The sequence below is a fragment of the Stylophora pistillata genome, chromosome 6, assembly GCF_964205215.1.
Source record: "Stylophora pistillata chromosome 6, jaStyPist1.2, whole genome shotgun sequence".
In the NCBI taxonomy this organism is placed as follows: Eukaryota; Metazoa; Cnidaria; class Anthozoa; order Scleractinia; family Pocilloporidae; genus Stylophora; species Stylophora pistillata.
The window spans coordinates 3,680,001-3,692,500 of record NC_142524.1 but is presented as its reverse complement, the minus strand read 5'-3'; the positions used below and the strand labels follow the sequence as shown (position 1 = coordinate 3,692,500).

Sequence of the window (12,500 nt, the reverse complement as noted above, 5' to 3'; positions counted from 1 at the left end):
TCTAACACTACAAAGAACATTTATTACATCAATGTAAAGATGAATGAAACGCGTGGTCAAATAATAAATGGTTTCATTTGAAAAACTCATTTTCATTGTGTCTCTGACTTAATCCCTCCGCCATCTTGGATTTCTTTGTTGTCTTTGTTTCCGGCGCCATCTTGGATTTTATACTGTTATTTTTCAAATTTTTTAACGCTAACCTAAAAAACCCCTCTTATACCTACGCTATCCAACCCTAACCCCTAACCCCTAACCCTAACCCTAACCCTAACCCTCACCTCTTGTACCAACGTCCTATGAATACATTATCTCACTCGATCGAGCCACTCGGACCCAAGCCCTGCGGGAATGTCTGGTAAGGCTAGCTACACTACTATTGTCACATCAAATATACATTTAATCGTTTAATTGAATGGAACATAAATGTTCTGGAAATGGTTCAGGAATGTAAGGTGTCTTAATGTCTTCCTCCTGTTTAGTCTCTTTAGGTGGTCGAAACACTTCATCCTCGTCACAACTGCTGCAGTTCTCATCTTCATTTAACGTTTTGAGGTAGACTGTTTCACAATATTCTGTGTAAGTGAGAAAAGCTTTCATGATGTCTGATTGCAGTTTAAGAGTGATATCTTTATCGTCTTCCACTTGTGTGGGTTCAACGTCTTTAATGTACTGTTTGGTAAATCTCAGCATTCGGCAGTAATCATTCTCATCTGCATTACACTCAACAACATCTAACACATAGTCTAATGCCACAGCACACCATTGAGGATTATCGTCCAAGTGGTCAAACATGATTGCTGTCTAAGTTGTAAATGATGAAAACGTAAGAAAGTAAAAGTCTTTTAATAAGAGTTTGTAGCTGACAGCTGTCAATCACTGTTTGATTGGCATCTGCTCATCATCGGTGAGTTGAAGGCGTTTCTTGCATGAGGAGATAGCGCCATCATGATGATAACGTACAAATTCCAAAAAGGCACGCATGACTTGTCCTCGTAATTCCCACGTTCTCCTATCATAATCCTCATCGCTAGGTGCAAATTGGATTAAATATTCTTCTGCATCTCGAATGACTCTTCTTTTTGAATCATCGTCAGAGTGATATTCCATAGTATCTAAAAGCTCATCCATAGCCAACACACCGAATTTAGGGTTTGCTTACAAAGGATTCATGGTGAATGATGTAGGTGACATGGTAGTACCTTGTCCTATATAGAAAGTAAAAACATAACTTGTCAATCAAGACCTGTCAATCAAAGGTAGCGTGGCGTCTCTTTTAAAAATAGAAACTCAATCAAAGGTAGCGTCGCATCTTTTTTAGCGTCGCGTCTCTGATAACATTAGAAACTGTCAATCAAAGTTAGTGTCGCGTCTCTTTTTTAGCGTCGCGTCTGGTAAAATTAGAAACTGTCAAAGGTGGCGTCACGTCTCTTTTTTGCGTTGTGTCCCTTCTAAAACAATGCTTGTCAATCAAAGGTTAGGGGTGTTGTTCTCGAGTGTATAAAGCTAGCAACGTTTCACTGCTTTTTCACAGTGTAGCAGCAGCAGAAGCAACAGCAGAAGCAGAGAATGGAGAAACCTACTAAAGGAGTGAAAGGCAAGAGACCTACGCCTTACGATAAAGGAGAACCGTTACACTTTAAGAAAGAATGGAGAGAAAACCATCCTGATGGTACTGTTATGATTGACGGTGTACCTCAGTCAGAACCCAAGAAGAAAAGCTGGGGTAAAAAGAAAAATATCAAGAATCTTGAGATCAAGAATATTGGTAGACCAAAAATGCCATGCCCTCCACCTATGTCAGCAGAAGAGGAAGAAGCATTTAAAGAAAAATGGAGGAAGAGTGTGGATGGCTACTATGCCCAAGATATTCCTGAGAATACCACACAGCCTCCATTGAAAGAACTTGAGAATTTGGTGGAATCCATTAAACCTGAGATACCACAGCAACAACAGCAGCCCATTCCTCCACCCCCACCAGTGGAATCCCAGGTCTTGGAAGAAGGCGAGATACCTGATTCAGGTAATTATCAATACGGTACTCTGGAGGAGTTACTGGCCAGTGTAGGATCCTGCTTCCCTTGTCCCATTCATAACGAGGGTATGAATGAAATACATTCACAGAAAGAATGGATCCAAGACGTGTTTCTTAAGTGTCAGGTGGATAATTGCCCGGTGTTTACCTCTCTTAAGGATTACACTTCCTATTACGATGGGTGTCGCAGACAAGGGAACGACTGGCTTACCCTGGCAAGGGTTGCCTCGATGAAATGCGAGTGTGGCGAGACTCCTACATTGGCCATGTCTAAATCAGAGAAAAATTTCCTTCATTTGTATCTACGCTGTAGAAACAATTATTGTAAACTGTTTCAGTGGTGGCGATATTGTCCCAAAGAGAAAAACATGACAATTCTCATGCATTAAATTTTTTTCTTTAGACTATGATGGCCATGAAGATTTGATCACCCTGAGAGTAAAAGTAGGAGAACATTTATTTGCTGGAATGTTGACATTGTTAGAAGCCACAATTTTATTTGGAATAGAAGTAATAGAAGATCAATTTATTTCGTAGATTTGCAAGAAGGACTTCAAATAGCTCGTGCCATGGGAAATGCCACTAAGCTGGAAGAACTCACTGAGGAAGACATTTTTGAAATAGCCAAGTTGATCGGATTTGAAAAGTTTAAGAAAGTATCGTCTAGATTAAATGTCACCGAATACGAGTTGGATAGTATTAGATACGATCTAGACTTGTACGAACAGCTTAAACACGATCCAGACATGTTCGAGTATGTGAGGAATAAGTGAATAAAAGTGTGATGTGAACCAAGTCTCGGTCATTTGTGTGTAAACGGCATCGGGGAGGTAAAACCATGTCTGTGGTCGGATCTACTGTACCTGCATTACTCAGTGATCTCCTTATGTCAGAGAGTAGAGAATTTCGTCTACGAATCAAAATACACTCGTGTTCCTTACCAATGGGTACCTAATGGTAGCGAAGTTACCTTGTTCACCTACGTAGTGAGACCTGCCAGATTTACCCTGGTCCCAGAGGCTTTACTTACTCTTTCGTCTCTGTGGTTTTACGAGCCGCGAAGCGGCGAGAAAATTTGACGAGCCGCGAAGCGGTGAGAAGTAAGCGAAAGCCTCTGGTTGGAGACGGTTAATTTACTGATCTCACCGCGCCAATCAAATTAAAGATTTCACAAATTTGTTCTGGCTCATTGATTGGTCAATTTTTCACCTCGCCTGTGATTGGTTTAAAAGAGTTTGTCATAGGGGTGAGGGGTTAGGGAGTTTTTACTTCCATTTGACTTTTGACCAGGGTAGGGATGGGTTTTTTTTTTTCAAGTTTGTCACTCTGAGCCAACATTTGTTGTATTTTCAAGTATTCTGCATTTTCTAAAATTTCTTCATGAATCAATTTGTTTCGGAGGCTGTTTTCGGAGAGATAGTGTCTATAGCTCTCGAATACCGCTTTCAGAACATCCAAGCCCTGTCAGAAGAGCAAAAGAAAGCACTTCACGGCCTCATTAACAGGAAAGACGTCTTCGCCATATTGCCAACAGGACATGGAAAGTCATTGATTTTTCAGCTTCTGCCTGATCTTTGCCGTCAGTTGTCAGTAAGAGGATATTCTTATCCAACGAATCCAATAATTATGGTCATTTGTCCTCTTAAATCATTGATAGAATCGCACATTCGCGAACTACAAAGCTATGGTCTAACAGCGGCGGCTGTGAGCGGCGACGAAGTCAATGATGATGCCATTCTTCGAGGAGAGTATTCGTTTGTGTTTGGCAGTCCCGAAAGCTTTCTTCAAAATGAGAAGTGGAGGCAGATGCTGCTTAGCAAAGACTACCAAAGCAGACTGTTAACGTTTGTTACAGACGAAGCCCACGTCGTACCGAAATGGTAGGTACACTATAAAACTTAGTCTTGTCATTTCTGGTATATATGTTGATGGAACACGGGTGAATATTTCATGAGATATTTGTGTTATTTTTGTATACAACGAGTGTTTGAATGAATACCTGAACTATTAATAATTATGATTACATTCACGAATGCGCAAATGCAAATCCATCATAGTGCTGCCTTGCTTCATTTCACAAAATTCTCTAAAACTTCCTATAACATTTAACTTGTTTCAGGGGATTTGACAAAGCACAGAAAGCTGCCTTTAGGAAATGCTTTTCAAGAATTGGCGAATTGCGATCCCTTGGACCTAATGGTACTCCAATGCTATCTTTGACTGCGACAGCAAAGCTAGAAACTCAAACTGCTGTTATAAATGCACTTGCCTTGAGAGATGACTTTGAACTGATCTATGTAAGTCCATACAGGGCAAACATATACCTTACAAAGTTGATTGTTTCTACTAAGATTTGGAAAACCTTTGCATGGCTGATTGAAAGGCTAAGAGATCAAAAAAATGCACTAGAGAGGACAATTATCTATTGCAAGTCCATCAAGGATTGTGGGCAGTTATTTCAGTTGTTTAAATCAGAGCTTGGTGATGAAAGTAATTTCCCTCCTGGTTGTGAAAAAGAGTCCACAAATTTATTATTTGGAATGTTTCACCACAATACACTGGCTAAACAAAAGGAGAGAATTTTGAACTCTTTATATGAAAAAGATGGAGTGTGCAGAGTTGTTTTTGCCACAAATGCATTGGGTATGGGCGTCAACTTCCCCAATGTAAGGACGGTGATCAATTATGGACCTCCAAGAGAAGTAGAAGAATTTGTTCAGCAAATTGGAAGAGCAGGACGAGATGGCCAACCTGCTCTTGCTGTCCTACTTTATAATGGACACCATTTAAAGAAATGCGAGGATGCCATTTTGAGTTATTGTGACAATACTAAAACTTGTTTGAGAAAACAAATTGCATCAGAATTTCAACAAATTAATGAATTGACATTTGAATGTGGGTCTCATAAGTGTTGTGTTAACTGTCACAGTGATTGCAACTGCGAAGAGAAATGCCCAATACCAATTCCATCATTTGTCAAAACAAATGGCACTGCAAGGCAAGATAGAAAGAAGAGGACTGTCTCAAAAGAGGACAGGAAGCTCTTGCAAGATCTCCTCATAGAAGAAATGCAAGCTGAGCAAAAAGGGCTCTGTACCTACCTTAACCCAGAATGTACAGCTGGTTTTAGCAAGTCTCTGGTGAAAGCTGTCCTTGAACACTGTAAATACATCTTTACTCTCGATGACATTGTAACTTATCTACCTGTGCTAAAGAAGTCCCATGCAGTTGTTATCCTACAAATGTTTGCAGAAATCTTTGAGGATGTAAGCTTTCAAGAAATTGACTTAGTACAGCAAGTGGAGCCAGACGTGCCTCAGGAAAGGTATGACCTTACATATGGAAAAACCTTTGATGAATCCCAGTCTAGTGGTACATCCGCAGGAGAGGAGAACTCAAATTGAAGATAGTACATTGCATTTACTATGAACAATATTATAATTAGCCAAACTAGACAAAAGCTCTACTTTCAACTTAGTTTATCATATTGTATAGAGTAGTAAAGTGATGAAATCATAAAATAAAACTTTGAGAATTTTCAAAATCTGCTTGCATATTCTGAAAGGGCATCATGTTCGATTTCCTGAAACAATTCAAGAATTTCGGACAAAAATCTTTTTGTGACGTCACACTTTACCACTCTATTGCTGTTTTTCACAGGCATGACATAACTACAAGTATTTTGCATATATCTCATTTCTATTATGCTTTCCACGCGGTAGAATATATTTTTCAGATGGAATTTAACTGTATAGAGAGAAGAGTATGATGCAAAACAACTATTGTTGATGTGATTCAAAATTGTCGGTGATATGGTCTTGTCTCATGAGGACAAAAAGATTCCAACCAAATAGCAATTAAATTAAAAAAACAAAACAAGACAAAAACAAAACAGCAAAACAATAACAACAACAATTAGTTTGAAGTTGTTGTTTTTTATTTTAAGCCATGTTTAAAACACATGACATACTGACCATTAGACTTTAGGATAAAGTTCTGTTAAAACATTAAGTATAGCTAGTTTTGTCTCTATAGACCCATGATGTTTAAGTTTTGTTATTTAACTAGACTGATTCAAGAGTTACAGTTTTACTTCTTTGAACTTGGGGGTACTCAACTACCCACGTATTTTTTGTCAACATGAGAGTGTCTTGACAATATAACAAAACCTTTTTAACTGTTAGAATATTATTCTTGTTGTACAGACAAAAGGGGCTTATAAACTATTACACAGTAACTATGCAGGTTGTAATGCATTCACATGTGGCAATAAATCTTTTCTGTAAACCTACCTATATAGAATTATGCAATAACAAATAATGTTCAACCATAAAAACATTCACAAGCAACCAGAACATTAATGCAAAACTCACGCTATTCATTTAATTTAATGCATTTGGAAGTTTTTGGTGTTTTAGCTGTTAAAGTTATACTGGTCTTGCTGAAGTAACCTCACCATAAACAAGTGCAATTCAATGAATGTCTATGCCTTTGGTATAAAAATACAAGGTCTTCATTAAATTATTTAAATAATTCCTTTGTTAAAGGTTGAAGAAAATCTACAGCTTTTGAAAACAATACTGAGGAAAAATCATCAAAAATCTTTAATCTGTTCAGCTTGCTCTTCAATTTCCTCTTTTGGACCACTGCTTCTTGTGCTCATTAATCCATTTGTTGAGTGTTTTGTAATTAAGGTTGTTCACCAGCGTTTTCTTAAATTCGGGAAAACATTGATAATGCCTGTGTTCCTCAGGCCTCCACTGGAACACCCTTCCTTTACTGTGGAGCTCATTAACAATGAGCTCAAAATCATTTTGAGATCGAGTGACTGTGTGCTTTCCAGATGGTCTCTTGCACAAAAGTTCATTATCAACTGTTCTCAATAGTTCTTCCACAGGTTTTACAGCATTACTACTTCTAGCAGCACATTCAGGGGTGAGGTTAACTCCAAGGTTGGCAAGCATCTCTTTGTGCAGGTGAACAATATGTTCCATTCGTAAATCCAAGGATATGTTCTTTCCTTTTCCTCCTTTATTATTTATGGTCCTGTTCCACACAAGGGAGTGAGCCTTTCTTGGAGACAGCATGGCATTGACATTTGCCAATAGCTGTAAAGCAGCCACTGCATACTTTGTATGGTTGTAGCACTTGTATATCAACATTAAAAACTTCCAGCACCGTAATGTTCTCTCACCATCTCCTTCCCTAACCGAATCATCAAAATTGTGAAGCAGTAATCCCAAACCCAATCGTGCACAAGCATAGTTGTAGATGCAGTCGTCTTTCTCTCTTATTGACTTGGAATCGTGTATTTCTGTTGTCTTTAATTCTGTTGGCTGTTCAAATTCAGGATGCTCTTTTTTTTCATGGCGATCAAGGCACTTCTTGTACACGTATGACTTGTTGCAGCATCGACACAAATACACTTTTTTCTGACGAGGTTGATTGGCTTGATGGACTTCTTGAAGTAGTTGGTCCAGCTCCTCTTTTTGCTTTGTCATAATGAATCTTTCCAGCATTTCTTTCATTTGCTTGTATATATATATATTCCCTTAGCTCCTGTTGGAGCATAGGCCATTAACCACTTCCGTCCTCCATCGGGTTCTGTCCTGGGCAAATCTTCCTAAAGTGGCCCAAGTGTGGCCCCAGTTTCTCATTTGGGACTCTACACCTCTTCTCCAGGAGTTCCTGGGACGACCCCTCTTTCTCTTGCCCTGAGGGTTCCAACGTAGTGCCTGCCGGGTGATGTTGTTAGCCGGTTTCCTTAGGATGTGACCTATCCATCTCCACTTTCTCTTTGAGATCTGAGTTATGATTGGTTCCTCGCCTGCTAATTCCCACAGCATCTCGTTCGTTACCCTGTCAGTCCAACTGATTTTTAAAATTCGCCTAAGGCACTTATTGACGAAGGTCTGCAATTTCTGGGACGTTTGGTTAGTTGTTCTCCACGTTTCAGAGCCATAGAGGAGGACTGCTTTGACATTGGTGTTAAAAATTCTAAATTTGGTTCTCCGTGAGATGACATGGGAGGACCACACTTTCCTCAGCATATTGAAAGCTACTCTGGCTTTGTTTATCCTGACCTTGATATCTTCATCGGAACCTCCGTCAATGCTGACTACACTGCCTAGGTAGACAAAAGATGTTACTTCCTCCAAGATGGTATCCCTCACTTTAACTGGTCTGTTGTTGGTGCAGTTGACCTTCATAACCTTGGTCTTACTCACATTCGGATGCAGGCCTAACTTGATGGAATTAGCTGTTAGCCGTGCTGTTTTGTCCTGCATTTGTTGGTTGTTACTTGACACCAGGGCGATATCATCAGCAAACTCTAGATCTTCAAGTTGCTCCAATAAGTTCCACTGGATCCCATTTCGCTGTTCTCTAGTTGTTTCCTTCATGATCCAGTCCATAGCAAGTAGAAACAAAAACGGTGCCATCAAACAACCCTGCTTGACCCCAGTGTTGACCGCGAAGCTATCTGACAATCCACTAGCATGAAGGACTCTGCAAGTCATCTTATCATAGGAATTTTTGATGATTCGAATGAATTTCCCTGGTATGCCATAGTGTCTCATAAGGCACCAAAGAACACTTCTATCGAGGCTATCAAAAGCCTTTTCAAAGTCGATGAAATTAACGTAAAGAGAAGTGTTCCATTCAATTGACTGCTCAATGATTATCCTAAGTGTGGCTATTTGGTCGATACAGGAATGGTCCTTCCTGAAGCCAGCCTGCTGATCTCTTAGTGTAGCATCCACAGCCCCCTGAAGACGAAGCAAGATAATTCTGTTCAGCACCTTGCCTGCCGTTGACATCAAGGATATACCTCTGTAATTCTTGCACTCCCGGCGGTCACCTTTCTTTGGCAGTTTTACAGAGGTGCAGCCATATAATTCGAACTTCCTTTGTCGCATTTTCAACATAATTGGGGATGGTTATGTTGCAATTTAAGGATTCCATGTTGAAATGAGACATGATACCAGCCACAACAAATGCTTCTGTCTCAACTTTAACATAATCTTTACAGTAGTTAAAATTGTCAAGGACATTTGTTGTTTTTGCATTGATGTTATTGGTGACATTCATGTTCGAGCACATGCTGCCCACATCGTTGGCAGAGCCTGGATGATATAGTATATCATACATTATCTGGAACATAAAATTGATAAACATTGCCTTTAGCAGTAAAATGAAACCTTCATTTGTCTACTTGAAATTAAATATAACTTAAATATAACTACGAAATGAATACAATACTTTTACAAAATTATGGAAAAAAATAAATTTTACTTTTTCGAAATGTAAATTTTAATAGAAGCAAGTTTTTGGTTAATATTTAACCGGCAAACATTCGAGGGAATTTGATAAATACTATTAGAGCATGAGTACTCCAGAAGCCTTGAAGGCCATAACTTTCATGGCAGAGTTTGATTTCTATGTACCTGATACACAAGTCTGATGGCATGCCAGTCTTCTACTTTAGGGATAAGGCCCTCCAGTCTTTCAAACTCTGAATCACCGTCACTTCTGGCATACACAGAATTTCGGGCTCTTTCATCTGTGAGCTGGTCACCACCGAAGAAAATTTTCTCTGCGACCTCAGTTGCTAGGATGGTATCCCCATCTTCTGTGAGTTTTTCTTGTAATGTTACAGGAAGGAATTTTTCATGGATGGTTTGGATGATGTCAATCATTTCATCATTCAAGTTTTCATTCTTGAAAACAATACCAAGAGGTTCCTGAAATTCAATCAAATCAATCAACAATTTTGCTATACACAGTTGAGGGACTTTGGGTGTATTTATAAGAATATCGGAAGGGACTTTTGAAAAAAGATTGCATTACAGTAGATTTAATATCATATTTAACAAAATTTACTATACATTTTACTATTAACTTCTGATTAGACAAGAGCTAGCGGTGATATCACAGTAGCATGTTACCTTGACATGATAAATGCAGTATCTGCAGCAGATACTGCATTTATCATATCAAGTTTCCAGTCTTTTTGATCCCAAAGCACTACCTTGAAAGAATTACAGCTATTTTATTGAATGGTTGTTTTATTTCCTTTTTACTTAGTTTATCCATTTATTTTTTGGTCTTATTTTATTGAACATTAATTCCCACATCTGTCTATCACCTCTCCCTGACAAACTTACAAGAGCTAAATATTACATTATGTACCTGAGTTGACTTTGTTTTTGCTTCTTTTGAGTACTGGTGAGGAATGTGGTTGATCTGGACATCTTTGAAACATTTCAGTGCAGGTAACTTTTCAATGCCAATTCGTGCACATAAGGGAATTAAGTCATGCAGAAATTTCTCATTATCAATTGATGATGGTAAAAACTCAATATTTTCCATTTCGAGGATATCTTTAATGGGCATATCATCCGGTAGGTCCAACCTAGTGATACGATCTTGAACAGCATTCATTGCAAACCAATGAATGCTTTTGTTCTTGTTTTCAGAGCTCATGTGTTTTACCTTTGCATACAAGTCAATATTGTCACCTATGATCTGATAACTCTTTGGCTTCTGACTTTCATGGATCTTTAGTACTTTATCAATCATAGATGTATCAATGTCACCATAGTTCAGGTCAGGGAACTCCTTCTCAATAAGTTCAAACATGTTATATATTGAGGTTTCAACACAGCCTTGCCTCATTAAGATTTCTTTCATATTGTCCTTGCCATCATTTACCATATCGATTTCAAGTTCCACATGCATGTTATTGTGATGAAGAGGATTATTATTGATACTGCTTGGTAAGTCAATGTCCATAGACATTGAAAGGGCTGGAAAGCACAAATTGAGGTCACTGACATCAGTGGTAACAAATCCCTGTGGTATACATTCCTCTGGCTTGTGGCAGTGCTTTCTTGCCTCTAATAATGCCTTTTTTATGTAAGCATGTCTCTCTAGATTTTCTTTCCAGTCTTTCAATTCTCTCCCAGATAACAGACCCATTTCATCCAGTTTGCTTAAAGTGCTAGAATGGCTAGCAGAGACATCCCACCTGTTGCTTCTGAGGAAACCCTGTTCAAAAGAAGTCATAATTATTAATACGATACTAATTAATTGCAGTCTTACTTAAGTCCAACTTAAGTAAAACCTTGCTTCATGAAGTTTTTTGGATAATTCAAGTCCAAATTTACTTTCATTTGAAATTAATAATAAAATTGTATTAATAATAATACTCATCAGTAACACTAGAGTGCAAACACTAAAACTGTTCAACAATTTGCACTATATTGTAGAAAATCATGCTGATGAAAAATACTTTATCAATTATTTAGTACTATGTTGCACACTTTTTAAGTGCTTGTGCTCTAAGAGAGAAAATAATGAAAACAACAACAACAACAAATGCAAAATTAATCTCATCAGCTAAAAACCAGCCTAGTCCCCAGGTTTATCCTGTTCCTCAATATTTTATTCTTTCACAGTCCCAGTGCTTCACGTGCTTCTCAGATAGGAATGCCCTAGGACTAGGCTGAGCTAACACTATATGTGACTTTGTAATTTATGTTGCACCTGCTTTTTAGCACCACTGTGCCAGAGGACCCCAACTGAATATCTGTAAGCATGAGCTGACATGCTTTGGCACCTGTGCTTCAAAAGGACTGAAGCAGCCATTGTCATTGCAGGTGCAGAGGACTTAACTTTTTTCTGTTTTTCAACACCCATAGCTGACTTAAGAAATGTGTGGAACACCGGTGTACGAAGTTGAAGCTCCTCTTCAAATTCCTTATCTGAAAACTTCATCAAACTATTGGGATCACATTTTCTCAGCATGGAGGGTTGTTTTGTACTGCAGATATTCTGGCATTCTTGGTCAATTTCCTTTTCAATTTTCTTGGCCAGTTCATTTTTTAGCTGGATTTTGCTCCAAATAGCATTTGCTGCATAATTGTATGAGCTGTCAGCCAGTTGTCGAATAATTTTAGCATCTGTAGCATCTTTGATAACTTTGATTACTTTCTTTGAAGGGTAGCTTAAATGGACCTGAAAAAAAAAATGGAATAGCTCATACTTAAAAAGGCAGAAATTAAAGACACTAAAAAAATCTATTTTGGCCTCCGTGAATAGTAATTTGGTCTTTTAAATTTAAGCTATCCCAATTAAAAAATTCCATTGCGTTTACCAAGAAGAAGGAAAATTTTAAAGAATACTACACCTAACCAGGAGCCCATTACTAATGGCTCCTGACTTAACTCGACAACGAGAATATTTCTCACCTCTGTTTTGCAAGTGTCAAGAATTGGTCCCTCTTCAATTCGCGTTACTCCTTCTATCGTTTCATGACTATTACTGGCAAAGTCATCCGTTTTTGGAAGTAATATTCTTCGAGCACTCGGTATACAATTCTTCTTGGACTCATTTGCAGGACCGAGCGGTTTTGGCCTCTTCTGACGTTCTACTGAAGCAGGAGAATTTCGGTTACATCGCTTTT

General features: G+C 38.5%; 3 protein-coding genes across 6 annotated transcripts in view; 2 read left to right on the top strand and 1 right to left on the bottom strand.

Annotated features, from left to right (window-relative positions):
* The window catches only part of LOC148727776 (uncharacterized), a 3,589-nt gene extending 375 nt beyond the window's left edge, over positions 1-3,214 (top strand). The window contains exons 1-3 of one of the 4 annotated variants that reach the window (XM_088726070.1): positions 1-2,023; positions 2,439-2,479; positions 2,573-2,734. The exon at positions 1-2,023 is cut by the window's left edge and continues 375 nt beyond it. In XM_088726070.1, the coding sequence (XP_088582196.1) occupies positions 1,570-2,023; positions 2,439-2,479; positions 2,573-2,596 (519 nt within the window). In that variant the 5' untranslated portion in view covers positions 1-1,569 and the 3' untranslated portion in view covers positions 2,597-2,734. The other 3 variants (XM_088726068.1, XM_088726069.1, XM_088726067.1) reach the window with 3 other exon arrangements.
* On the top strand, positions 3,036-6,326 carry LOC148727775 (uncharacterized). Its single transcript, XM_088726063.1, has 2 exons — positions 3,036-3,915; positions 4,155-6,326. The coding sequence occupies exons 1-2, from the start codon at positions 3,416-3,418 to the stop codon at positions 5,437-5,439; spliced, it is 1,785 nt and encodes a 594-aa protein (XP_088582189.1). The 5' UTR covers positions 3,036-3,415; the 3' UTR covers positions 5,440-6,326.
* Positions 5,925-12,500, bottom strand: part of LOC148727774 (uncharacterized) — a 7,269-nt gene continuing 693 nt past the window's right edge. Inside the window, exons 1-7 of the mRNA XM_088763148.1 lie at positions 12,286-12,500; positions 11,582-12,052; positions 10,182-11,083; positions 9,481-9,880; positions 8,914-9,187; positions 8,119-8,840; positions 5,925-7,566 (exon numbers count right to left, since the gene is read on the bottom strand). The exon at positions 12,286-12,500 is cut by the window's right edge and continues 693 nt beyond it. Coding sequence (XP_088619274.1) covers positions 6,661-7,566; positions 8,119-8,840; positions 8,914-9,187; positions 9,481-9,880; positions 10,182-11,083; positions 11,582-12,052; positions 12,286-12,500 — 3,890 coding nt within the window. The 3' untranslated portion in view covers positions 5,925-6,660. The remainder of the gene's footprint in view (positions 7,567-8,118; positions 8,841-8,913; positions 9,188-9,480; positions 9,881-10,181; positions 11,084-11,581; positions 12,053-12,285) is intronic.

What these genes read in the sequence shown, in the direction of transcription:
- LOC148727775 (XM_088726063.1), top strand. Translation starts at nt 3,416, where the DNA reads ATGAATCAATTTGTTTCGGAGGCTGTTTTCGGAGAGATAGTGTCTATA. An exon ending in GCCCACGTCGTACCGAAATG is followed by an intron (nt 3,916 to 4,154) that starts GTAGGTACACTA and finishes AACTTGTTTCAG; the next exon opens with GGGATTTGACAAAGCACAGA.